The sequence below is a fragment of the Sorex fumeus genome, unplaced genomic scaffold, assembly GCF_029834395.1.
Source record: "Sorex fumeus unplaced genomic scaffold, SorFum_2.1 ptg000093l, whole genome shotgun sequence".
Taxonomy (NCBI): domain Eukaryota; kingdom Metazoa; phylum Chordata; class Mammalia; order Eulipotyphla; family Soricidae; genus Sorex; species Sorex fumeus.
In genome coordinates this window covers 9,692,779-9,717,434 of record NW_026606150.1, presented here as the reverse complement: position 1 = coordinate 9,717,434, position 24,656 = coordinate 9,692,779, and the positions used below count along the sequence as shown (strand labels likewise).

Sequence of the window (24,656 nt, the reverse complement as noted above, 5' to 3'; positions counted from 1 at the left end):
CTATCGCTCCAGCCCCTCCCACACAGCTCTTGCTGTTTGCCATTTTGCTGGGACTTTTTCAGGACTTGTGACCTTACTGGCCCCCCCAGAGGGAGACTGGTCCACCCGTTTCTGTACTGCATCTCCAGGGCCAGAGTGGACTGGGCAGAACCCACAAACAGGAGAGTGGGGGATGCAACTCTGCCCTGCCCTCACATTCTTGGTCACAGCCTGACACAAGAGGGAGCCTTTGGCCCAATCACTGGCTAGCGACTGCAAGGGAAGGCATGGACTCAGGGATCGCATAGGAACCCACGGTAGGTTTGCAAACACCCATTAGTCCCGCTGCCAGAGCCCCTGTTCAATGCTGGCACTGCCAGAAGCAGCCCCCCTGCAGTTGGCTCAGGGGCCACTCCCGTGATAGAGCCAGCTGCTCGGCACTGACCCCAGAAGCCACGCTTGGACAGTCACAAGACACACGCTCAGGTCTAGAAAAGGGTTTTATTAGGGCAGTGACTAATCGAACAAGCCGAATCCCATGTCGTCATCCGACTCCTCGGACTCCTCCTTCTTCTCGTCTTTCTTCTCCTCTGCAACGGGAAGGACGGGTGAGTGGTCCCTGCCACGGTGCTCCCAACCCCACACACCCGGTCCGACTTCCACTTACCCGCTGCGGGGGCAGAGCCAGCTGCAGGTGCTGCGGCTCCAGGGGCGGCCGAGACGGCCACAGCCCCGCCGGCGGGAACACTGGCCAGCTTGCCGATGCCTGGGGAGGGGAGCGGAGCTGAGCCCTTTCCCTGCACGAGGCAGTGCCATGCCGCCCCCTCCCCACCCCGTTCACCCTCCTATCCTGGAGCCGCGGGCCAGGCTGGCTTTCCCCCAGCCTTCCTGGGGCACACGGATGGCTCCAGCCTCCACTGGGTCCCAGATGTCCAGAAGCCCACCCCCAGGCCAGGACACAGCAGCCCGGGCTTCCTGGGGGGGCGTCCAGGGTGCTCTGGTCCACAAGCGAACCCTCCAGGCCACCGGCTAGCCAGCAGGGATTAGGATGGACCTGAAGGCCCTCACGCGGGCGCGCCACTCACCCTGGGCGATCACGTCCTCGATGTTCTTCCCGCTCAGTTCGCTGATGACCTGGAGAAAGGCGACACGGAGGGCTGCAGGCCCGCTCGCAGATGGCCAGGGAGCCCGGCGCCCCGTCCCCGCAGGACGCGCGCCCCCCGCCCCCAGCTGCGCGCGCCACGCGGCCCGGCGCTACCTTGTTGAGCCGGTCGTCGTCCGCCTCGATGCCCACGCTGTCCAGGATCTTCTTGATGTCCTTGGCGCTGGGGGACGCGTTGCCCCCGAGGGCGGCCAGCAGGTACGAGGCGACGTAGCGCATCCTGCGGCGGGACACGCGCGGCGGCGTCAGCGGGGCCGCCCCCAGCCCCGAGGGCGACACGCGGCCCACGCGGCCCGCCGCCCCGGCCCCCGCCGCCCCGGCCCGGCGCCCTCCCGGCCCCCGGGGCCACCCCCGCGGCCACACTCACTCGAGACGGCGGAGCGGCCTGGCGCGTGCGACCTCGGCGGCGGCGGCGACGGAAAGGAAGGGCCCGGCCGGGGGGGCGGGGGTAATCGGCTACCCAGAAGCCCCCGCGCGCCGCGCCGCGCCCCGCCCCCCCGGCGCCTCCTGGTGACGTCACGAGGCGCGCGGCCAATGAGGGCTCGGGGCGGCCATCGTTCCGCCCGGGCGGACGCCGCGGCCCCGGGCCGGCGGGGGTCGCGGGGAAGCGTTCTCGTAGAACGGGAGACAAGCGTCGGGGCCCTGCGGCCACGGGACGACGCGAAGTGCGAGCCCGAAACGCGGGGCTTCGCCTGCTGGCGGTCCCGCGCGTCGCCTGGCGCCTACAGCTCCCAGCATGCACCGCGGCGCGGCGCTTCCGCCGCCTCTGGCAAGGCCGCCCGACTACAAGTCCCATGATGCACCGCTGCCGGAAGTGGGCCCGCATTGATGCCCTGGCCGGGCCGCACGTGGTCCCAGGCGGAGGCTGTACCCGTGCCTCCGCCCGACTTCCGGTCCGCCGCATTTCCGGTTACTGGGGGTGGGGGTACCTGGGGAGCTGCTTCCCTGTCGATGGTCGGTGTGGCGGCCGCGGCCCACCTGTGCCGGACCCAGGGCCCCGGCGCTGGACTCGGACGAAGAAAGCCGATTTGGAGGCCAGGCAGAGCACCGGGGTCCGGCCAATGCCGCCCCAAGAGGAGCGGCCACATGGGCCCAGTCCTGTCCCCTGGCCCTAGTGCATATCACGCCCCCCCTCTGTGTCAGGCACCGCGCCAGCATTCTGCAATAACGAAGCCATGTTAGAAACCTGGGGGGCGAGGGGGGTGTCTGGGACCCAGCCTGCAGGAGTACCTGAGTGGGGCCGTGTGCTGTGCCCCGTCGCTGCGTTGACCCATGTTACAGATGGGGTCCCGACACATTTCCTCGCGCTGTTCCAAAGTGGGACCCTCCCGGGGCTGAAGTGATAGTACAGCGGGTAGGGCGTTTGCCTTGCACGCGGCTGACCCAGGCTCCATTCCCAGCATCCCACGTGCCCCCCCCCCACCGCCAGGAGTAACCCCTGTGCATGGCCGGGTGTGACCCAAAAACAACAAAGTGGGACACTGCCGATAAGGACGAGGTTTGGGTGGCAACCGCAAAGACAGCAGGCACGTGGAATGTTGGGATTCCGCTGAAGGAGCAGAAGCTGTTGCCTTTTGCCACAGTTGTGTCCCTGAGCACCTTGTGTCTGCGCAAGCTCCGCTTTCTCATCTCCAGAACTTTCTCTCTTCCAGACCTTGGCCTCTAGTCTCCTCCAGGCAGGAGAACTAGGAAAGCGGTAGGGTGCTTGCCCTGCACGCAGCTGATCTGGGTTCAATCCCTGGCACCACACCTGGTCCGCTGCCTGGAGTGGTCCCTGAACCCAGGGCCTGGAGTAAGCCCCCAGCAGTCAGGTGTGGCCTAACCCCCTCCCAAGTCATCCCTCCTCTCCGGCGTTAACTTCCCTTGCTGGGTTCCTCAAGCACCCCCGGAAACCCAGAATGATCTGTAGGTGCACACGGCTTCTGGCCTCCCCAGTCCCTGCCGCAACTGTGTGGCTGTGACGGTTCAGGGCCGCGAAAATGTGAGCATGACTTGGTGCCTGTTTCCATCCTCAGGGGCAGGAACATCCCTGTAAGTGCAGAGTCAGTGCACTGAGCAAAGGCTGGGACCAGTTCACCGCCAGTGCCACGGGGCCCCTGAGCATAGAGACCGGGGCAGCTAAAACAAACACTGTCCTCCCATTGTTCATCAGTTTGCTCAAGTGGGCCCAGTAATGTCTCCATTTTTTTTTTTGAGACTTGTTACTGTGTTTGGCATATATTGACTTACGTCGCGGGTAGCTTGCCAGGCTTTGCCGTGCAGGCCAGATACTCTCGGTAGCTTGCGGAACTCTCCGAGAGGGGCAAAGGAATCGAACCCGGGTCGGCCGGGAAGCTGCTCACAAGGCAAACGCCCTACCACTGTGCTATCGCTCCAGCCCCATGGAGTAGCTAAAAATAGATAAATAAAGACTGAGGAGTGTCTTGTGTCTGGTCTCAACTCCCTCTGGGGAAGGTTCAGCTGTCCCTTTGCAAAGTAACGTGCTGGGGTCAGAGGGGTAGCACGTTGGATGGAGCTTTTGCCTTACAGGGTTCGATCCCTGGCATGCCACCCTTATCTCTATAACCCCTGGTCATCGCTGGGTGTGACGCAAACACCAAGACCAAAGCCGCTGGGGTTGGAGTGATAGCACAGTGGGTAGGGTGTTTGCCTTGCATGCAGTCGACCTGGGTTCGATTCCCAGCACTGCCAGGAGTAATTCCAGAGTGCATGAGCCAGGAGTAACCCCTGTGCATCGCCAGGTGTGACCCAAAAAGATAAAAGCACTGTAGCACTGTCCTATGACAGTGAAACTTGCCGCCTCCGTTGTGAAACTTGTTGTTACTGTGTTTGTCATATCCAATACATCACTTTGCCATGCGGGTGAGATACTCTCGGTTGCTTGGGTTGCTTGTCGGGCTCTCTGGGAGGGGCACAGGAATCGAACCTGAGCCAACCGGCACGGCTCGGGCGCATGCGAGGCAAACGCCTTACCCCCTGTGCTATAATAAAAGGAAGAGCAAAGCCGCCATGCCACTGGGCGGAATGAGCACAGGCGGGGCCTGAGTGCAGCCCCTTGGCCTGGGCACTTGGCTCCCATCAGCTCACGGGGCCGCCAGTGTGCCCACGCTGACCTCGGAGCTTGCCCTGGAACTCGCGGGCGAGGGCTAGCCAGGCAGAGTGCGGCCAAGCCCGCCGCCTGGGCACCTGGACTGGCACAGCGACTCCGGGGCAGGGCCACTGTCCCGGGCTTGTCGGGCTGGCTGGGCAGGCGTCAGTGTGCCGCGGTCCCCAGCCCCTAGCGGGCTGCCTAGCAGACGGCCCGGCCTGGGCGCAGGCGCGCCCGTGGGGGCGGGGCGGGGCCGCGCTCCAGCCCGCCCGGAAGAGCGCCGGCGGGAACGCGGGCGGCGAGCGGGACCTGGGGCGCCGGCGGGAAGGCGGGCGGCGAGCGGGACCTGGGGCGCCGGCGGGAACGCGGGCGGCGAGCGGGACCTGGGGCGCGGGCGGGACCGCGGGCGGCGAGCGGAGGGGCCGCTGGGCCGGGTCACCCGGGCGACCGCGGGGGACACGCCCCCGGCCGTGTGCGCCCCTACGGCGCCGCGCGCTGCCCCTGGACCGGGGACAGGCAGTGGGGGGTGACAGGACCACCCCCGCCCCTCTCGGGGGTCGCCTCTCCCGGGTGGTCCTGGGGGCTCCCGTCCGAGCGCAGGACCAGCGGGGACGCCGGCTCGCGGGGCGGGGCCGGGGTGAAGCCCCCCCCCCCGATGCCCCGTCGCCCCCCGGCCCGTGCCGGCCAGCTGAGCCCCCGGGCCCCTCGCCCTCCCGCGCCGCGGCCTCAGGCCCGCGCAGGCCCCGCGGGCGGGCGGGCGAGCCGGGGCATGTCCGGCCCCCCGAGGACCGCGGGGGGCGATGGCAGCGCTGCCGGAGGGGCGCGAGCCCGCGGGTGCCGAGCCGCCGCCCCCCGGCAGCCGGCTGAGCCTGGGCGCGCACCCCGACGGCGCGCGCCGGCTGCTGCGCCTGTGTGCGGGGCGGCCCCCGCAGCTGCCCGGCGTGGAGCTGCTGCAGCTTAGCGGCCACGAGGACCCGCGGCTGCTGGCCGCCGCGCTGGCCCGGGTGCCCGCGCACCTGCCGCGGCTCCGCGCCCTGGTTCTCAAAGGTGAGCCCCGCCCGAGCTCGGCCGCGGGGGTCTCTGCCCGCGGGGCCCGGGGTGCCGGGCTGCCCCGCCTGACCGCGGTTTCTCCCAGGGGGGCAGCGCCGGGCCGCGCTGGGCGCCTGCGTCCGGGGCTCCCTGGCCACGCTGCCGGCCGGCCTGGGCGCCCTGGCCCAGCTGGCCCACCTGGACCTGAGCTTCAACAGCCTGGAGCAGCTGCCCGGCTGCGTCCCGCACATGGGCGGCCTGCGCGTCCTCCTGCTCTCCCACAACAGCCTCGCGGAGCTGCCCGCCGCCCTGGGCGCCCTGCCCGCCCTCTCCTTCCTCGCCGCCTCCCACAACCGCCTGCGCGCGCTGCCCCCCGCGCTGCTGGCCTCCAGCACCCTGCAGTGCCTCGACCTCTCCGACAACCTCCTGGGCACCGTGCCCCCCGAGATCGGGGGCCTGCGCCACCTCGCCGAGCTCAACCTGGCCTCCAACCGGCTGCGCCAACTCCCGGCCTCCCTGGGTGAGGAGCAGCCGCCCTCCCCACTCTGCCCTGCCGACCGGGTGCTCCCGGCGCCCTCCCAGCTCTGCTCTGCTGAGCCTGGTGCTCCTGGTGCCCCTCCCCACCCTCCCCTGCCCAGCCCGGTACTCCCGCCCGGTGCTCCTGGTGCCCTCCCCACCCTGCCCTGCCCGGTGCTCCCGCCGCCCTCCCCGCCCTCCCCTGCCCTGCCCGGTGCTCCCGCTGGCCCCGGCCCTGATCGTCCTGGTCCTTAGTGGCCCTCCGGTGCCTGCGGATCCTCACCCTGCACAGTAACCTCCTGGCCTCGGTGCCCACCGGCCTGGCCCACCTCCCGCTGCTCACCCGACTGGACCTGCGGGACAACCAGCTTCGGGACGTGCCCCCCGAGCTCCTGGATGCCCCCTTTGTCCGCCTGCAGGGGAACCCCCTGGGGGAAGCGCCGCCTGCCCCCCAGAGCCCCCCAGGTAGGCCTGGGCTGGGGGCATGCCACCGACTCCAGATGTTTGCGGGGCCTTGTGTCCACCTGCCGGTGTCCTCTCTGTCCCCACAGCAGCCCCCGCGGCGCCGGATATGCCCAGACTCTCCCTGAGCGCCGACTCCGACAGGTGCGGGTGGGACTGCGGGCCGGTCCCACGGCCAGGGACCCCCGCCTCACCGTGCTTTCCTCGCCAGCTTCCCCCTGACCCCCGGAGGGTGCTCCGTGAGCCTGGCGTGCGGCGTCCGCCTGCACTTTCCCGCGGGCGCCACGGCCGTCCCCATCACCGTCCGCTACCGCCTGCGACAGCCAGAGCCCCGCCTGGCGCCCCTGGGTCCCCACGACGCCCTGCTCAGCCCCGTCCTGGAGCTGCAGCCCCACGGCGCCGCCTTCCAGCAGGCACGCTGCACGGGGCAGGGGTGCGGGCAGGGCCAGGCCAGGCAGTGCCCCGTGCTCACCGCACCCCTGCCGGCAGGACGTGGGCCTGTGGCTGCTCTGTGTGCCCCCGCGAGCCAGGCGGTGCCGGGAGGTGGTGGTCAGAACCCTGAGTGACGGCAGCTGGAGCGACCTGGAGACCCACCTGGAGGAGGAGGCCCCCAGGGTGAATCCCCTGGCCTGCCCCGGCTCCCCTCTGACCCTACGTCCCTTGGGCCTCGGCTCCCCTGTGGCCCCACCTCCCCTCCCAGGCGCACCTGCCCTCTGAACCGGACGCCTTTTGTCCTGTTTTCGTCTGGGGGCCACGCCGGGCGTGCTGAGGGTTCATTCCTGACTGCTCAGAGTGGGGCTTGGGGGCCCTAGGGGGGCCTGGGATCAAGCCTGGGTGGGCCTTGTGCCCGGCAGATGCCGCCCCGCTGTCCTGGTGCTCGGGCCCCAGGCTGACCTCCCCGACCTGCGTCTGCCCCCAGAGGCTCTGGGCCCACTGCCGGGTGCTTCACTTCTCCTGGTTCCTGGTCATTTCCCGCCCGGCCTGCAACACCTGCCTGGTGCCACCAGAGGGAGCACTGCTGTGCTCCTCGGGACACCCCGGGGTCAAAATCACCTTCCCCCCTGGGGCCACCAGGGAGCCCCAGCGGGTCAGCCTGCAGGTAGGGTGGGGACCCCCGGGGGGGGGGGGCCGAAGCGCCCGCACGCTGGTGACCTGACTCAGGCGTCGGCAGGTGGTGCGTGTTAGCGGCCGGGAGCTGCGTGCGCTGCGCGTCCTGCTCCAGGAGCCCGAGGCGGCCGCCAGCCCCCTGCTGTCCCTGACCCACGGCGGAGCCCCCGATTTCCTGCGGCCGGTCACCGTGCAGCTGCCGCTGCCGCCCGGCGTCACTGGTGAGGAAGAGCGCTGTCCCGGGGGGCCTCCCGCACCCGTGCCGCACCCCGAGGCTGCAGCCGCACCCCTGCCCCGCAGGCCTCAGCCTGGACCGCTCCCGCCTGCGCCTCCTGCACCGCGCGCCCCCCGCCACCGCCTGGGACGACGTCACCGCGCACGTGGCGCTGGAGCTCAGCCACCTGTACGCCCGCTTCCAGGTCACGCGCTTCTCCTGGTCAGTGCCGTGCCCCCCAGCACGCCCCGGCCCCTGCGAGCGGCCGCTGACCCCCGCCCCCCTCAGGTACTGGCTCTGGTACACCACCAAGGCGTGCGTCGGGGGCCTGGCGCGCAAGGCCTGGGAGCGGCTGCGGCTGCACCGCGTCAGCCTCATCGCCCTGCAGCGACGCCGGGACCCCGAGCAGGTGCTGCTGCAGTGTCTGCCCTGCCATAAGGTGAGGTGCATCCCCGGCTGCCCTGACACAGTGGGGTGCGGTCCCCCATCTACCCTGACACAGTGGGGTGGGGTCCCCCCGTCTGCCCTGACACAGGTGGGGTGGGGTCCCCCCATCTGCCCTGACACAGTGGGGTGGGGTCCCCCCGTGTGCCCTGACACAGTGGGGTGGCGTCTCCCGGTCTGCCCTGACACAGGTGGGGTGGGGTCCCCCGTGTGCCCTGACACAGTGGGGTGGGGTCCCCCCATCTGCCCTGACACAGGTGGGGTGGGGTCTCCCGGTCTGCCCTGACACAGTGGGGTGGGGTCCCCCTGTCTGCCCTGACACAGGTGGGGTGGGGTCCCCCGTCTGCCCTGACACAGGTGGGGTGGGGTCTCCCGGTCTGCCCTGACACAGGTGGGGTGGGGTCTCCCGGTCTGCCCTGACACAGTGGGGTGGGGTCCCCCGTCTGCCCTGACACAGTGGGGTGGGGTCCCCCCGTCTGCCCTGACACAGGTGGGGTGGGGTCTCCCGGTCTGCCCTGACACAGTGGGGTGGGGTCCCCCTGTCTGCCCTGACACAGGTGGGGTGGGGTCCCCCGTCTGCCCTGACACAGTGGGGTGGGGTCCCCCTGTCTGCCCTGACACAGGTGGGGTGGGGTCTCCCGGTCTGCCCTGACACAGGTGGGGTGGGGTCTCCCGGTCTGCCCTGCCATAAGGTGGGGTGCATCCCCAGCTACCCTGACACAGGTGGGGTGGGGTCCCCCTGTCTGCCCTGACACAGGCGGGGTGGAGTCCCCCCATTTGCCCTGACACAGGTGGGGTGGGGTCCCCCCGTGTACCCTGACACAGTGGGGTGGGGTCCCCCCGTCTGCCCTGACACAGGTGGGGTGGGGTCCCCCCGTCTGCCCTGACACAGGTGGGATGGGGTCCCCCCGTGTGCTCTGACACAGGTGGGGTGGCGTCTCCCGGTCTGCCCTGACACATGCAGGGTGGGCCCCCACAGTGCCTGCCCCACCGAGGGGGACACTAGGCTGAGCCCGCTGGACCTTGCCCAGGTGGACGCGAGTCTGCAGAGGCTGCTGGAGCGCTACCACGGGCCCGAGCCCTCGGACACCGTGGACATGTTCGAGGGGGAGCAGTTCTTTGCGGCCTTTGAGCGGGGCATTGAGGTGGATGCCGGTACGCCCCGTGTGCGGATGCAGCCTGCCCTGCTGCCCACTGTCCCGGGGAGAGCACGGCGGAGACCCTCACACCTCCCCTCCCCCAGAGCGGCCGGACTGCGAGGCGGGCAGGGTGGCCTTTGTCTTCTACGCCCACCTGAGGAACGTGAAGGAGGTCTACGTGACCACCAGCCTGGACCGGCGGGCACAGGCCGTCAGGGGCCAGGTGGGTCGGCGGGCCGGGCCCCCGCGGCCAGCTCAGGCTGGGCACTGAGCCGCCCTGCCCCCGCAGGTGTCCTTCTACCGGGGAGCCGTGCCCCGGGAGGTGCCCGCGGAGGCCGAGGCCGCGCGGCAGAAGAAGGCCGCGGACGCCGTGTGGATGGCCACGCTGCCCATCAAGCTGCCGGTGGGTGCCGGCGGGGGCGGGCGCGGGCAGGACCCACCCCCGGGCTCACTGACCCGCTGCTTCTGACAGAGACTGCGGGAGCCCGAGGGGCCAGGCCAGGATCGCGGTCTCTCCCTGGCCCCGCTGCGGCTGGGCGACGCCGAGAGTGGCTTCCTGACGCAGAGCAACCTGCTGAGTGTGGCCAGCCGCCTGGGCCCCGACTGGCCAGCCGTGGCCCTGCACCTGGGCCAGGCCTACCGCGAGGTGCAACGCATTCGCCACGAGTTCCGGTCGGTGCCCCAGCCCAGCGCCGCTGCGGGGAGGCGGGTCGTGGGAGGGAGGGGGGCTCGCCCCGCTGGCCCCACACCCTGTCCGGAGAAGAGGTCAGCGTGGTCCCCGCCCCCGCAGGGACGACCTGGACGGACAGATCCGCCATATGCTGTTCTCCTGGGCCGAGCGCCAGGCCGGCCAGCCGGGGGCCGTGGCCCAGCTGCTGCAGGCCCTGGAGGACAGTGACCGGCAGGACGTGGCCGAGGAGGTGCGCGCCGTCCTGGAGCTCGGCCGCCGCAAGTACCAGGACAGCATCCTGCGCGCGGGCCTGGCGCCCGGCCCCGAACCCGCGCAGGCCTAGGGCCGGCCGTGGACGCGGGTCCCCTCCGCGCGGGGAGGGGCGGCGCGCCCCGTGTGACAACATGCTGGCTTGGCTCGGAGCTCTGTCGTCTGTGTGTGGTCGGGGGGACGCGGCGGGGGCTCCGGGGACGGGGCTCGGGCTGGGCTGGCGCGGCCGCTGCGCCCCCGCCCCCGGCAGCGAGAGCCAGAAGCAGGATACAAAGTAGCAGCGGCCCGGAGCCCCAGCGCGGGAGGGGGAGGCCGCCTGCCCGGCGCGGGCCCAGCCGGGGCTCCCCAGAGGGTCTCCCGGGCCCCCCGGACTCATCCCCGAGCACCGCCGGGTGCGGGTCCGGCGAACCGAAAACCCAGTGGCCGCGGGCCGGGCGGATGCGGCTCCCGGGCGCGCGGCACCTGCGTGCGTGGGCGGGCGCGGGCGGCGCAGTGGCCGCGGCGGCCGCGAGGGGGCGCCGGAGCCCGCGCGGGCCGGGCCGGGCCGGGGGCGGAGCGCGCCGAGGTGCAGGCCGGGCGGCGGCGGCGGCGGCGGCGGCGGAGCGCGCGTGAGCGGCGGGCGCGGGGCGCGGGGCGCGGGGCGCGGGGCGAGCGCGGTCGCGGGGCGCGGGCTGACAGCGCCGGGGGGGGCGCGGGGCGCGCGGGGGCACGCGCGTCCCCGGGCTGCGCGCCCGCGCGGGGCGGCCGGGCCCGGGCACACGTGGACCCTGCGGCGTGGGCACGCGCGCGGCCGGCCGGGCCTGCCCGGGGTCCCCCGGTGCCCGGCACCCCCCGGTGCCCGGCGGGGCTGCAGGCGGGGACTTCCCCGATCCCGGGGCTCACCGGGGCGGGGCGCCCGGCTCCCCTGACGGCGGGGACCTGGGGGGGGGCTCTGGAAACGCAGCTTCGGCCTCCGGGCGTCGCCCCAGCTGGCCAGGGCCTCAGTTTCCCCGGCCGTGCCCGAGGAGAGCAGGGGGGCTGGGCGGCTGCCCACGGGTCTGGCTGGGATGCAGTTTCCATAGCAACGTGGGTGCGGGGGAGGGGCCTCTCCAGCTGCTGCCTGCAGAAGGGCCGCGGGAAAGGCGGGGGCCGGGGTCCTGGGCACCCCCTGGCGCGCTCCACCGGGGTCCCCCCGGCGCCCCCGTTCCCCTGGAAGCCGGGCTGGGGGCGGCGCGCGGCGCGGGGCAGCGCCGGGCCCGCGCCCCTCCCGCCGGGGCCTGCGCCCCTCCCGCCGGGGGCCGCGGGCCGGGGCCGGCGCCCGAAGTGAAAGAGAAAGTGGCCGCGGCCGCCCCGCCCCGCGGCCAATCGCGCCCGGCCCCTCCTCCCCCGGGTCTCCCGGGAGGGGCCGCGCCAGTCGCCGGAGCACCTCGGAGCGGCCGCGCGCGGAGGTGAAGGTCACGGGGCGCGGGTGGGCGGCGAGCAGCGGCCCCGCACCCCGGGGAGCCCGGGGCGGTCACGCGCCCTCCCCGCGGCCCCTCCCGGCGCCCGGCCGGTCCCCGGGGTCCTGGCACGCGGGCCGGGGGCATCCCAGGTGTCCCCGCCCGGGCAGCTGGCAGCTGGGCACCGAGGGGTGGGGGCGCGGCGCCGGGGGAGGGGGCCCAGGCTGATGCCGCCCCTCGCCCTCCCCCAGGAGCAGCGTCCCCAGCACCCTCCTACTGGCCGCGCGCGCCCATGGCTGACAAGCAGATCAGGTCAGAGCCCCCCGCCCCGCCCCTCCCCCGCGCGCGCCCCCCGCCCGCCCGCCGCCGGCCCCCGCTGACCGCCCGTGCCCCGCAGCCTGCCCGCCAAGCTCATCAATGGCGGCATCGCGGGGCTCATCGGGGTCACCTGCGTGTTCCCCATCGACCTGGCCAAGACGCGGCTGCAGAACCAGCAGAACGGACAGCGCATGTACACCAGCATGTAAGCGTGGGGGCAGGGCGCGGCCCCCCAGCGGGGAGGGGACCCGGTGGGCCGCTCACCCCGCCTGTCCACCCGCCGCAGGTCCGACTGCCTGGTCAAGACCATCCGCTCCGAGGGCTACTTCGGGATGTACCGGGGTGAGGCTGCGGGCGGGCGGGCTGGGAGGGCGAGGGCCCGGACCCGGGCTCCATCCCTGCCCTCACACCCACGCGGCACCGCGGGGAGGACCCAGCCTCTCGTCCCCGGCACCGCACAGGCGCCAGGACACGGTCCCCGGCATGGACTGGCCCCGTGCCCAGGCCACCCCCAGGGCTGGTCCCTGCTTGCCGGGCGCTCCCCGGCAGGCCAGGCGTGCCAGGGCCACCATGCATCCCCCAGCGCCCCCTGCACTGCCCCCGGCTGGGCTGCCCTGGGGGGGAGGTTCCTGCGGGCACGGCCCAGCCCCAGATGTGGGTGAGAGGGCAGGAGGGTGGCCGCAGAGTGCCAGGTGGGGCCGTGCCAGCTGGTGCCTCCTGGCCCGGCCACCGACCCGCCCGTGCTGGGCACCGCAGGAGCGGCCGTGAACCTGACCCTCGTCACCCCGGAGAAGGCCATCAAGCTGGCTGCCAACGACTTCTTCCGCCACCAGTTCTCCAAGGACGGGTAAGAGGCCAAGGTCGGGAGGGGAGGGTCCACATCTCCGGGGCCAGGACAAAGTCTGCCGCCGGCTGGCCCTGCCTGCCCTCGGCCCCAGACCAGAGTCCGTCTCCCGCTCCTCCTCCCCCCCCTCCTCCGTCACCTGCTCCTCCTCCTCTTCTCCCTCCTCCCGACCAGGGTCCTCCTAACCCTCCTCCTCCTCCTGGACCAGAGTCCTCTCCTGTCTCGCCATCATCCCCTCCCCCTCCCCCCTGTTTACCTGGGGAGCGCCGCCTGCTACTCCGGTTCCGGGACCTGGGCCCTCTGCCAGCACAGCTACCCCCGAGGGCTGGGTTTTGGGCACCCGGGCCCCCAGCCCGGCCCAGCCGCCCTTCCCAAGCCCTGCCCCGGGCCATCTGTCGCGCTGCCCCCTCCCCAGCTCCGACCTGGCCCCCGTCCCGCAGGCAGAAGCTGACCCTGTTCAAGGAGATGCTGGCGGGCTGCGGGGCGGGCACCTGCCAGGTGATCGTCACCACCCCCATGGAGATGCTCAAGATCCAACTGCAGGACGCGGGCCGCATCGGTGAGGGGGTGAGGGGGACGGGCGCCCCTGGCGGGCTCCGCGCAGGGGCGGAGGTGCAGCGAGCGGCCTGTCCCCCCTCCTGTCTCTTCTCCGCAGCCGCCCAGAGGAAGATGCTGGCGGCGCAGGGGGGCGCGCAGCCGTCGGTGGAGGCCCCGGCCCCGCGGCCCACGGCCACGCAGCTGACGCGGGAACTGCTGCAGCGCCACGGCATCGCCGGCCTCTACAAGGGCCTGGGGGCCACGCTGCTCAGGTGGGGCCCGGGCGTGGGGGCATGGCGGCGAGCCCACCGGGCGCCGCCCTGCGTCACCGTCACCGCCGTGCCCTCCGCAGGGACGTCCCCTTCTCCATCGTCTACTTCCCCCTCTTTGCCAACCTGAACCGGCTGGGCCAGCCGGCAAGCGGGGAGAAGTCGCCCTTCTACGTGTCCTTCCTGGCCGGCTGTGCGGCGGGGAGTGCGGCAGCCGTGGCCGTGAACCCCTGCGACGGTCAGTACGCGGGCCGGGGCGGGGTGGGCCGGGCCGGGCCGGGGCGCTCGCGCTGACCGCCCCTCCTGCTCGCAGTGGTCAAGACAAGGCTCCAGTCCCTGCAGCGCGGGGTCAACGAGGACACGTACTCCGGCTTCCTGGACTGCGCCAGGTGGGCAAGGGGGGCCTCCCGGGGGTGGGGCCGGCGGCCACCCACCCGCTGACCGCCCCGTCCTCCCCCTGCAGGAAGATCTGGCAGCGCGAGGGCCCATCGGCCTTCCTGAAGGGCGCCTACTGCCGGGCCCTGGTCATCGCGCCCCTCTTTGGCATCGCGCAAGTGGTCTACTTCCTGGGCATCGCCGAGACCCTCCTGGGGCTGGTGTAGGACCCCCAGCCCGGAGACCCCTGCTGCCCCCCCACAGCCGCACAGGACCAGGGCGGCCGGAGGGGCGGCTGCGAGGTCTTCTCAGCCCCACCCTGAGGACGGGGAGGGGGGAGCGGAGGAAGGGAAGGGGTGCGGAGCGCCCGCGCCCCCCTGGGATCAGCGTGTTATTCGTGTAGAAAAAAACAAAATCTTACATTCCTGGAGCGCCCCTCAGCTCTGCCGGGCCAAGCGCCCCAGGATGGAGCTGGTCTCTGGGCTGGGGCCCACGCCCGGGCCGGACCCGCCCCGACACTACTGGCTCCTGACCCAAGGCTGACCCCGTGCGGGGGCCACACTCCGATCAGATCAGCCAGCCCCCTGCCCCTCTGCCCTCCAGGCCGTCCTGCCCTGCTCCCCCCCAGTCCCCCCTCCCCCCATCCCCCCAAGCCAGCCCTGCCCAGGGTTGGACCCGCCCGCCCCTGTAATGAGCCGAGAACCCCAGGCGGGCCCAGACTCTGGCCTGCGCCAGGCCTCCCCACGGTCCGCGGGCATGGGGGTGAGTGCACGCGTGTGGGCACATGCATGTGTGTGTGGGAGCTGAGTGTAAGTACGCATGTGACAGTTCGTCTGAGGGGGTGTGAGGGTGTGTGTGTGCTGGTTTGTGTGTGTAGATGTTGTGTGTGTGTGAGGGTGCATGTGGGCTGGTGTGTGTGTGTGAGGGTGCATGTGGGTTGGTGTGTGTGTGTGTATGCTGTGTGGATGCTTATGGGCTGGTGTGTGTGTGTGAGGGTGCATGTGTGCAGCATGCCTGTGTGTGAGGGTGTGTGGAGGCTGGTGTGTGTGTGTGTGTGTGTGTGTGTGTGTGTGTGGATGCTTATGGGCTGGTGTGTGTGTGTGTGAGGGTGCGTGTGGGATGGTGTGTGTGTGTGTGAGGTTGCGTGTGGGCTGCTGTGTGTGTGAGGGTGGGTGTGTGCGGGATGCCTGTGTGTATGAGAATGTGTGGGGGCTGGTGTGTGTGTGAGGGTGCGTGTGGGATGGTGTGTGTGTGTGTGAGGTGCACGTGGGCTGCTGTGTGTGTGAGGGTGGGTGTGTGGGGGATGCCTGTGTGTATGAGGATGTGTGGGGGCTGGTGTGTGTGTGAGGGTGCGTGTGGGCTGGTTGTGTGTGTGTGAGGGTGCGTGTGGCCTGGTATGTGTGTGTGGGCTGGTGCGTGTGGACCCAGCACCCTGCCTCCTGGACCGTGTCTTCACATCCTGCATCCGAGGCTTCGGGCCGGCCTCACAGAGAATGAACCTCTCGGAGCCCCCTTCCGCGGACCCTCCGACCCCGTCCCGGAGCCCAGGGGAGGCCGGGCGTGAGACCAGCGGCTGGCCCCCTCCCCTGACCCCCCACCCCTTGTGAATCGGTGGGCGCGCCCGCCTGCCCCTGTGATCGTGTTGGTGATGGACTGCCATGCTGGTGCTGTGTCCCCTCCCAGCAACACTACCTGAGGCCCCGCCCGGGCCTCCCCGCCCCTCACGGTTCCCGGGAGCTGCCGCCTCCCGCCTCCTCGTACCTTGGAAGCTGCTGCTGCTGCTTACAGAATTCTATTTTTTTTCTTTGGAAGAGTTTTAAGAAGTTGTAAGTTTTTGTGTCTTGTCCTGTTCGGAGATAAATAAATATTCTAAGTAGACGTGTGCGCTGTGAGCCTCGGGGGCAGGGCGCGGGGTGGCCCCCGCATCCCGGGCCGGGTCCCGCATCCCGGGCACCGCCCCCGCCGCAGCCTGGCGTGGGGACGCGGAGTGCGCCCCAGCCGGAGCTTCCGGGGCGCGGGGCGGGGCGGGGCGGGCGGAGCGATGTCCCCCGCGGTGCATTGTGGGAAACTCCCAGTCCTGCAGCCGCCGCGCCCGCGCGCCCAGGTCCAGGGACGCCGGAGCCGGAGCGCCCGCGGAGCCGCCGCCGCCGCCGCGTAAGGCTCGAGGGGCCCGGCGGGGCGGGAGGGCGCCGGCCCGGGGGCGAGGGGCGGGTCCCCCTCCCTGAAGGTCACGGGCAGCGCCTGGCTCCCGGCTCCCGTGGGCTCGGCGGCGTGGGGGGGTGGGGGACCGCGGTGACATCAGCGTCTGGCGGGGAGATCACCTGCCTTTTGCACATCCTCCCCGGCGGCGGCGGTGCCTGTGCAGCGTGGAGGGTGGCGGGTGTCGGGGGCCGCTGCCAGAACGCCCCCGCCCCAGCGTGACCTTCAGGCGACCTTCGGCGTGGGTGGAGGTAGCCCCCCTCCCACCCTGGCTCCCTTCCCTGGGCCGGGCCCCCGCGTGGGGGTGGGGAGTGGGGTGTTCTCGCGGCGGGGCCAGCACCGCAGATTCTCGGGTTCGGCTGCCGCACCTCCCCGCCGCTCTCCACTCCCTGCTGGGTCCTGAGGGATGTGGCCGGCGCGGTGTCTCCGAAGGGCGGGCTGCCCTTGGGCCGGAACCGGCTCGGCTGGTCTGACAGGTGGGGAAGCTGTGACCCAGCCGGCCCCTCCCACCTCGGCCCTGTCCGGAGAAGGGGCTGTGGGTGCCGCTGACCTCGGCCTCGTCCTCCCCGCAGGCCCATAGAATGCCCAGGGCTGAGCTGTGAGCGCCGCCACTGCCCACCGCCATGGAGTCCCGAGGGAAGCCGGCCAGCATCCCCAAGCCCGAAGCCAAAGCCCCCCCAGCGGCGGACCCGAAGGCCCCAGCGAACAAGCCGGGGAAGAAGGAGGAGCCGCCCGCAGCCCCCGCGCCGCTGCCCGCCAAGAAGAGCCCGGCCAAGGCGGACCCCGTCCTTCTCAACAACCACAGCAACCTGAAGCCGGGGCCCGCCGCCCCCAGCACCCCCGAGGCGGCCCCCGAGCCCAAGGGGCCCGGGGACGGGGCCGAGGAGGAGGAGGCCGGCCGGGGGTCCCGAGGCCCCTGCCCTCTGGAGAACTTGACGCCACTGCTGGTGGCCGGGGGCGTGGCCGTGGCCGCGGCCGCCCTGGTCCTGGGAGTGGTCCTGCTGGTGGCCCGGAAAAAGTGACGGTGGGGGCGTGATGGGCGCAGCCCCATCCTGTACAGACCTGGGGTTCTAGTGCATGCGAGCCCAGCCAGCTCTCCGTCCACCCCCACACATATAGAAACTGACCCCAGCGACAGTGGACCAGTCTCCCACTGGGCTGCCCCCAGCTTCCCTCTCGGTCCCCGGGCAGCTGCACTCGGGCTGGGGCCAGCCTCCCCACTGAGGGGCCACCGGGCGCAGCTCCGCCCTCACCCCGCCACCGCGGCCCCCCGCCCAGGGTCACTCACTCCGCTTGCACCCACCCCGGCGCCCCCGCCCACACCCGGCCTCCTTAGTGTCCCAAGCGTATAAATGCAATAACAGGTAGAGTAGAGCCGAGAGGTGCCCGCGCCCTCCGCCCGCAGCCCCGCGCCCCCACCGTGTGCCTGGAACGACCGGGGAAGGGCGGCAGGCGCGAGGGGAGGCTGTGTCGGAAATAAACTCCTGTCCCCAGGCCACGCCGCGTCCTCGCCTGCTTGGGCAGGGCTCCCGGGGGCAGCGTGGGGGTCGCGGGGATGGAGGGCAGGGAGGGGCGTGGCGAGGAGGCCCCCTCAGCCCCGGAGCTGGCCAGGGTGCCGCCCACTGCCGTCCGCTCGGCCCCCACAGCGCGGCCGGTGGCAGCTTCCTGGGGCGAGGTGGCATGGCGAGCCGTGGGCACCGTGCCTCCGCCAGCCGAGTCCGCAGGGGTCACTCCAGGTGGGCCCGGGGACCGAGCACAGGTTGGCCACGCACAAAGCAGGTATATCCCTGGACTGTCTCCAGCCCCCCATTTTGTTTTGTTCTGAACCTTTGAAACACGCGTGGGAGAGACAGCGCAGGGGGAACCTGTGGCCCACCGGGCTGGAGACCCAAATGGTCTCCTGGGCACGTCCAGAGCGAACCCCAGACTCAAAGCCAGAGTAGCCGCTGGGACGCGCTGGCGGTGGGCTAAAGGGCCAGACGGAAACAGCCGGCTACGGGGCCTCGCTGTGGCCGGCCGGAGACAACCCCAAAGGCTGGATTCTGTGCCTGGCTGGGGAGAGCCCCGAGTTCGCTCCCTGGCACCACACGGTCCCAGCACAGTCCTGTGCGACAGGAAACAAAACAGGAAGAAACTGGCCCAAGCAGCAAGTGCTGGCCCTCGGCCCTCGGGTCAGCCCCCCCCCCCCCCCACACACACACACACACTGCGGCCAGAGCGCCGGGACAGCAGTTGACCCGGTGTCCCGCAGGGTCCTATTAGCCTGCCAGGAGTGCCCTAAGCCCTGCCAGGCCAGCGCCTCCGAAATACAGACGAACAAGAATCAGTCCCGCCACCAACAGAAACACCTGTGCCGCCCAGGGACCTGCAGGCCTCAGGGGGAGCCGCCACGGGGCCTCGGGGCTGGGGCGAGCGCCCACGGGACCCCACTCCACTGGGAGGTTCTGGCAGAAGCATGTTTCAACTTCAGCCAGGGGGTGGAGGAGCGGGCTGCCTGCGGCCCGCGCACACACACACACACACACACACGCATACACAAACACACGCATTTGGTCTTGGTTTGTTCACGGCAGAGTGTCCGAGGCCTTCTCTGTGCTGGAGAGTCGGGCCTCCATGCGCAGGCCTGCCCGCCCCCCCACCAGAAGTGGGGCCCAAAGCCTCCGGCACCTTCCGTTTGTTTGGGGATCACACCCCGCAGTGCCCAGGGACTGCTCCGGGCCCTACACTCAGGAATCACTCCTGGCTGGCTCAGGCGACTGTATGGGATGGGCCCCTGAACCCGGGTCAGCATGTGCGAGGCAAGAACCCTCCCTACTGCTCGAGTGCTCTGGCCCCTAAGCCTCGTTGTTTTCCCGCAGGGACACTCTGAGGCCCCCACCCTGTTCTCACGCCCCTGTCTCCCAGGAAGTGCTGCCTTTTCAGGTTCCTGGGGCGGAACACCAGCATCTGTGCCTCTGCGGCTCCGGTCATTCAAGCCCTGCCCTGTGGGGCAGGGATGGGAGCCCCTTTCCTGCCCGGGCCAATCTCCCACCTGCAGCCACACCCCTGACAGCTGCTGGTGATGAGGGAGGCATTCAGGCCCTGAGGGGGTCTCTCTGGAGGGAGTTCAGGCAGATGGTGCCCATGGGCTTTGCGGGATGGACAGGAGTTTGATGAACGGTGCCCACAGGCTTTGTGAGGTGGGCAAGAGTTTGACAGATGCAGGTGCTCCAGCATTTCCAGCAGAGTAGTAGTGAAGGCCGGGAGGGAAAGGCTGAAGTGTGTCCCCCCAGCAGCTCCTGGGGGAGGAGGACGTCCCACAGCACGGAGAGCCTGGGGCCAACCCAACTCCTCCATCCTTGGTGCTCAGTGGAGAAACCTGCAGACAGGCATGGCCCACGCCCCATCCTGGTGTTGCTTGGAGGCATGTCCTGGATTCTCACATGGGAAGCCAGAAAGCAAAGGCAGAGCCAAGGACAAGGGCACCACCTCGGCCAAACCCGTGCCGTTCTCCAGGCCCCGCCCCTACCCGAATACACACTGTCCCGTGAGTGGGAGGCCAGGGATGCCCCAGCCACAGGAGGGTCCCTCCACATGGAAACCAGGGCCCCTCTAGGCTGGCTGCCAGCACAGAGACGCACAGGATGGACCTGCTCGAGGGCCTGCCCCGTTGTCCAGGTGGGCTTGGGTGGGCTCAGGGAACTGGGAAGACCACAGGCATAAAAGTCTTGGGGCACGGGCTGCCTGCGTCCTGCACTGGCCCTGCACCTGGTGTTCTGCCCTGGGGATGACTATCCAGGCGCAGAGGCTAGTGGGCCCCCTGCAGGTCTGCCCTACCCCAGCCCCCAGGAACCAGCGCAGATAGAGGCCCCGAGGGGTCCTGAGCAGGCCAGAGCCCCAGCAGAGGCCCACAAAGGGATTCTTGGCCAGAGCAGAGGGTGGCAGGAGGGCACCCAGCTGGGCCCACGCGCCTCCCTCCCAGGCAGCCCTTGCTCTGTCATGACCCCCACGTGGACACTCCATGACGTCATCCTCCAAAAGCCACAGGAAATGTCGGCAGTGAGTGTGAGCCCAGGCACCCTTCACTCGGAGACAGCGCAGCCTCCTTCCAACCTGTGCCCCAGCCCCAGCCCCCAAAGCTACAAAGGAACAGACACCGGTTCTTGCAGGACACCTGGACTATCTGCCGGGCCCAGCGTCCCCCTCTGGACAAGAGGAGCACGGGGCACGGAGGGGACCCAGGGCATCAGAGATATTGCTTGGAAGGACCCTGGACCTTCAGAAGAATCTTCATCTTGTCAAGGGGCCTTGTCCTCCACGGGAGGGACCCATCATGCACGCGAGTCCAGGGAAGGGACCTTGGCCGTGTGAGGGACCCTCATGAGGGAGGGGTCTTGGGCACAGGACAGACCTGAGGCACAAGACAGGTCTCAAAGGACTGGCTCCTGTGCTTTGCCCGTGGGGACCCGAGTCAGATCTCCCCTAACACCGTATGATCACCCCAACAAACAACTCCAGGAGTGAACCCCAGCACTGAGTGGGTAGTACCAGGGGCTTGACACCCCAAGTTCACGGGATGACGTTATTTCCCAGAGGGACCCTTGTTTAGGGGGTGGGGCCTCCTGGGCGAGGGGTGCGGGGTGTGGGGGGGCAGCTCCCGGCTGGGACAGCACCAAGGGCCCTTGCTGGAGAGGCCCTGGGGCACTGTAGGGTTGGGGCGTTTCCTCTGTCAAGGCAAACCACGACCTTGCACGGCCCGGCCGGGGCTTCGGCAACCTGGGCCCCAGAAAGGCGGGGGCACACGCGAGGGCGCCGGGCCCGCAGCCGACCCCGTTCCCGCGCCTGCGGCACGTGACGGGCGCGCGCCCGCCCCGCCCACTGCCCGCCGTGCCCGCGCTCGCCCCGCCCCGCTGCCTTCGCGGCCGCGCCCGCCGCTCCCACGCATGCGCACACTCCGCTCCGCTGCCCGCCGTGCCCGCGCTCGCCCCGCCCCGCTGCCGTCGCGCCCGCGCCCGCCGCCCCCGCGCATGCGCACGCCCCGCCCCGCTGGCCCCCGTGGGCGCGCGCGGCCCGCCCCTCTGCGTCCTGCACGCGCACGCCCCGCCCGCTGCGCCCCGCGCATGCGCACGGCCGCCCGCTGCCCCACGCCTGCGCACGCCCCGCCGCGCCCCGCCGCTCCCCGCCCCGCTCGCGCCCCGCGCGGGGCCGGCAGCGCGGCCCCCGCCTCTGGCCATGGCCTCGGAGCGGCTCCCCAGCCGGCCCGCCTGCCTGCTCGTGGCCAGCGGCGCCGCGGAGGGTGAGTCTCGGGCGCCGGGAGGGCGGGCGCGGGCGCGGCGGTGGGCGCTGCTGCCGGGGGAGCCGGGGAGCCCGAGCGCCGGCGGGGACAGCGGCCCAGGGCTGGGGGACGCGGCTGCAGCCCCAGCCTGCGTGCACGCGCCGCCCCCGGGGGTGGGCAGCGGCTGTCCCGCCCCCGCCCACCGATGCTCGTCGTGCAGGTGTGTCCGCCGCCTCCTTCCACCACTGCTTCACGCTGGCCAGCGGCGCCTTCAACCTGCAGGTGGCCACGCCGGGCGTAAGTCCCCCCTGCCCTGCGGGCGCAGCGGCGTTGGGACCCCCGGCCGCTTCCCATCCTCCCGGAAGGAGGCGGGACGCGGCCCGAGCGCGACCCCAGAGCCCCCGGCGAGGGCGGGTGGGAGCCGCCGGCGGGCGTGGCCTCAAGGCCCGGCCGGGCTTTTGCAGGGGAAGCCCATGGACTTCGTGGACGTGAGCGAGAGCAACGCGCGCTGGGTGCAGGATTTCCGCCTCAAGGCCTACGCCAGCCCCGCCAAGCTGGAGTCCATTGACGGTGAGGCCCGGGACGGGGGTCTGCAGGTGCTGCCCACGGGCCCTGAGTGGCCTCTCCTGACCAGCGCGCGCCCCTGTCGCCCCAGGTGCCCGTTACCACGCCCTCCTGATCCCCAGCTGCCCCGGCGCGCTGACCGACCTGCTGGGCAGCGGGTCCCTGGCCCGAATCCTGCAGCATTTCTGTGCGGCGAGCAGTAGGTGCCCCGGGCTGTACGCGGGGGTGGGGCCGAAGAGCCATGGGTGCTGGGTGGGCACTGAGTGGCTGGCCGAGGACATGTGCAGCCCAGGCACACCCCAGCAGCGGGGCTCTCATGCAACAGACACACATGCATGCAGCACACGTGGGTGCAGGCGTGGCCAGTGCTCCCTGTGGTGAGCATTCACGCGTGTTAAGGGGCTCCTGTGGTGAACATGCTGGCACACGGCCCTTGATGCACAAGTGCTTGGCCGGCCTGCACCATCTCTGCCCCTTTGGCACCGATGGCATGCACCGGGGAGGGAGGGGCTCAGCAGGGACCCCCACCAGCCGGTCAGACTCCAGCCTGCCAGGGCCAGCAAGGACGGTGGTGGTGTCTGGGCCGGCATGCAGTGAGCTTTGCCCAAGCAGGTGGGCTGGCCCTTGCGTCTTCCCGGGGGAGGGGGCGACCACAGGGCTGCCCCAAGCCTCTCTCAGCCCCACCCTTTGCTTTTAGAGCCCATCTGTGCTGTTGGCCACGGGGTGGCCGCGCTCTGCTGTGCCACCAAGGAGGACGGGTCCTGGGTGTTCCAGGGCTACAGCGTGACGGGGGTGAGTTGTCGGTGCAGCCTGGCACATGCCCGCTGAGCAGTGGCCCTGGGAGAGCCAGCCAGGCGCGGGGCCCTGAACGAGGGGGCAGCAGCGAGTGGTTCCCCACCCCCTTGGCCTTCCTGCAGCCCTCCGTGTATGAACTGGTAAGGGCGCCCGGCTTTGCCGCCCTGCCCCTGGTGGTGGAGGACTTCGTGAAGGACGCGGGTGCCAACTTCAGTGGTGAGCGGGCACAGGGGCTTGGTGCCCCACAGCGGGGGGTGGGTGGGGGACCCACAGGTGCGGGCAGTGCCTGAGCGTGTCCTGGGGCCTTTGCAGCCAGTGAGCCGGACGCTGTGCACGTGGTGCTGGACCGTCACCTGGTCACTGGGCAGAACACCCGCTCCACTGTCCCCGCCGTGCAGAACCTGCTCTTCCTGTGCGGCACCCGCTGACCGTCACTGGTGCCCCCTGCAGTTGGACCCCACTGTTCCCTTCTGCCCTGGGCAGCTGCATAGGTGTGGAGACACGGGTCTCCTGTAGCCTGCCCTGGCCGAGCAGGTCAGCTGAACCCAGGGTCCCCAGGGAGGTACCCGTGCTGCACCGCAGGACTGTCCACAGGGAGTGCCCCCTGCCCGGGTGCTCTGCTCACGCACCACCTGGAGGTCCAGTGTCAGCCTCCTTGGGGCACGCTGCAGAGTCCTGGAATAAAGTGAGAAGAAGCCCCAGGGCTCGGGCTGCTTCTTGTCCAGGGTACCTGTGTGTGTCCACGTGCCAATGCCACGGGGCCCTCGCCTTCCGCAGGCCCCAGCAGTGGGGCCGGTGCAGACCTCGGCGATGCCCGCACCAGCCCGCAGCCTGTGCAGAACTCCCGTTCCTGCCACACCCACGAGGACCTGCACTGGCAGTGACGGCTTTAATGTTTCAGACCAAAGGTGACAAGATCAGACCCTGTGCGGCCCCACCCAGGCCGGGCACGGGGTCCTCATCGCGAGCTTGGCTTGGCTGGCACGCGGGGCCTCCTACTTCCCGTTCTCGGCGCTGAACATCCGCTCCTGCAAAGCGCAGGCGCGTCAGGGGCGTGGCACAGGCCCCTTCCCCCTGCACCCCCGGGGCGCGCCCCGGACCCCACCATCAGCATCCGCTCCAGCTTGACGGAGTCGGCCGCGAACTTCCGGATCCCGTCCGAGAGCTTCTCCACGGCCATCTGGTCCTCGTTGTGCAGCCAGCGGAAGGCCTTCTCGTCCAGGTGCACCTTCTCCAGGGGGCAGGCCTGGGCTGGGGGCGGCCGGGTGTGGGCGCGGGGCTGGGGCGGCCCTGCCCGCCCGCCCGCCGGGGCACCCCCGGGCACCCACCAGCCTTGGGCGACAGCGCGGGGCTGAGCTTGCTGCTGTCCTTGAGCAGCTCGGCCAGGAGCTTGGGCGCGATGGTGAGGAAGTCGCAGCCCGCCAGCGCCTTGATCTCGCCGGTGTTGCGGAAGGAGGCGCCCATGACGATGGTCTTGTAGCCGAACTTCTTGTAGTAGTTGTAGATCTTCGTGACGCTCTGCACGCCTGGGGGGCGGCCCGCGGTCAGCGGCCTCCCGGAGCCCCGGCGCCCGCCCCCGCCCGCGCCCCCTCACCCGGGTCCTCCAGCGGCTCGTAGGCCTTCTTGTCCGTGTTGGCCACGTGCCAGTCGAGGATGCGGCCCACGAACGGGGAGATGAGCGTCACCCCCGCCTCGGCGCAGGCCACGGCCTGGGCGAAGGAGAAGAGCAGGGTCATGTTGCAGTGGATGCCGTGGCGCTCCTCCAGCTCCCTGCGCGGGGACGCGGTGTCAGGCGCCTGGCCGCACGGTGGCCTCGGCCCACCGTGGGCTTTCGGCTGCTTTCGTTTCTGGCGAAGCCGACTGCCGTCTTTGGGACTGACCCAGGTGTGAGCGAGGGGCAGTAGGTCGGGAGAGCACGCGGGCGTCTGTCCGCCGCGGGGCCTGTCCCGGGGAGACCGCCGCCCGGTGGCCTTCGGGGGTGGGGGTGCTGGGCCATACCCAGC

At 71.0% G+C, this 24,656-nt stretch overlaps 6 protein-coding genes and 1 non-coding gene across 12 annotated transcripts in view; 4 read left to right on the top strand and 3 right to left on the bottom strand.

Moving 5' to 3' along the window:
- TALDO1 (transaldolase 1) overlaps positions 1 to 24,656 on the bottom strand; it is a 44,282-nt gene that overhangs the window by 17,056 nt on the left and 2,570 nt on the right. The window contains exons 5-9 of one of the 3 annotated variants that reach the window (XM_056131866.1): positions 24,248 to 24,423; positions 23,982 to 24,179; positions 23,759 to 23,904; positions 23,647 to 23,681; positions 16,012 to 16,022 (exon numbers count right to left, since the gene is read on the bottom strand). In XM_056131866.1, coding sequence (XP_055987841.1) covers positions 23,649 to 23,681; positions 23,759 to 23,904; positions 23,982 to 24,179; positions 24,248 to 24,423 — 553 coding nt within the window. In that variant the 3' untranslated portion in view covers positions 16,012 to 16,022; positions 23,647 to 23,648. Of the gene's footprint in view, positions 1 to 16,011; positions 16,023 to 23,523; positions 23,682 to 23,758; positions 23,905 to 23,981; positions 24,180 to 24,247; positions 24,424 to 24,656 lie in introns of those variants that run through there. The other 2 variants (XM_056131867.1, XM_056131865.1) reach the window with 2 other exon arrangements.
- Positions 464 to 1,651, bottom strand: RPLP2 (ribosomal protein lateral stalk subunit P2). The gene is made up of 5 exons (XM_056131894.1): positions 1,509 to 1,651; positions 1,238 to 1,361; positions 1,065 to 1,113; positions 647 to 745; positions 464 to 569 (listed from the first exon to the last, which is right to left on the bottom strand). Exons 2-5 carry the CDS (start codon positions 1,358 to 1,360, stop codon positions 496 to 498), a joined length of 345 nt encoding a protein of 114 aa, XP_055987869.1. The 5' UTR covers position 1,361; positions 1,509 to 1,651; the 3' UTR covers positions 464 to 495.
- On the bottom strand, positions 906 to 1,035 carry LOC130040082 (small nucleolar RNA SNORA52). Its single transcript, XR_008794980.1, has one exon. It is a non-coding gene; the product is annotated as a small nucleolar RNA SNORA52 (small nucleolar RNA).
- PIDD1 (p53-induced death domain protein 1) lies at positions 5,030 to 10,153 on the top strand. Its single transcript, XM_056131604.1, has 15 exons — positions 5,030 to 5,276; positions 5,365 to 5,778; positions 6,030 to 6,239; positions 6,326 to 6,380; positions 6,448 to 6,649; positions 6,726 to 6,851; positions 7,156 to 7,335; positions 7,408 to 7,564; positions 7,644 to 7,779; positions 7,846 to 7,996; positions 9,033 to 9,156; positions 9,245 to 9,363; positions 9,430 to 9,543; positions 9,613 to 9,812; positions 9,931 to 10,153. Exons 1-15 carry the CDS (start codon positions 5,030 to 5,032, stop codon positions 10,151 to 10,153), a joined length of 2,658 nt encoding a protein of 885 aa, XP_055987579.1.
- On the top strand, positions 11,695 to 15,719 carry SLC25A22 (solute carrier family 25 member 22). Of its 3 annotated transcripts, none has more exons than XM_056131873.1 (11): positions 11,695 to 11,810; positions 11,896 to 12,021; positions 12,103 to 12,158; positions 12,573 to 12,663; positions 13,101 to 13,219; positions 13,316 to 13,469; positions 13,550 to 13,704; positions 13,780 to 13,855; positions 13,930 to 14,781; positions 14,851 to 14,980; positions 15,070 to 15,719. In XM_056131873.1, the coding sequence occupies exons 1-9, from the start codon at positions 11,791 to 11,793 to the stop codon at positions 14,066 to 14,068; spliced, it is 936 nt and encodes a 311-aa protein (XP_055987848.1). In that variant the 5' UTR covers positions 11,695 to 11,790; the 3' UTR covers positions 14,069 to 14,781; positions 14,851 to 14,980; positions 15,070 to 15,719. The 3 variants fall into 3 exon arrangements, with proteins under 3 accessions (XP_055987848.1, XP_055987849.1, XP_055987847.1); XM_056131874.1 differs by having other exon boundaries at positions 14,851 to 15,070; positions 15,102 to 15,719; XM_056131872.1 differs by having other exon boundaries at positions 14,851 to 15,719.
- CEND1 (cell cycle exit and neuronal differentiation 1) lies at positions 16,599 to 17,283 on the top strand. Its single transcript, XM_056131893.1, has one exon. It carries the CDS (start codon positions 16,664 to 16,666, stop codon positions 17,060 to 17,062), a length of 399 nt encoding a protein of 132 aa, XP_055987868.1. The 5' UTR covers positions 16,599 to 16,663; the 3' UTR covers positions 17,063 to 17,283.
- On the top strand, positions 21,166 to 23,285 carry GATD1 (glutamine amidotransferase class 1 domain containing 1). Of its 2 annotated transcripts, XM_056131883.1 has the most exons (7): positions 21,172 to 21,315; positions 21,515 to 21,591; positions 21,759 to 21,864; positions 21,950 to 22,057; positions 22,556 to 22,650; positions 22,776 to 22,869; positions 22,966 to 23,264. In XM_056131883.1, exons 1-7 carry the CDS (start codon positions 21,252 to 21,254, stop codon positions 23,079 to 23,081), a joined length of 660 nt encoding a protein of 219 aa, XP_055987858.1. In that variant the 5' UTR covers positions 21,172 to 21,251; the 3' UTR covers positions 23,082 to 23,264. The 2 variants fall into 2 exon arrangements, with proteins under 2 accessions (XP_055987859.1, XP_055987858.1); XM_056131884.1 differs by lacking the exon at positions 21,950 to 22,057 and having other exon boundaries at positions 21,166 to 21,315; positions 22,966 to 23,285.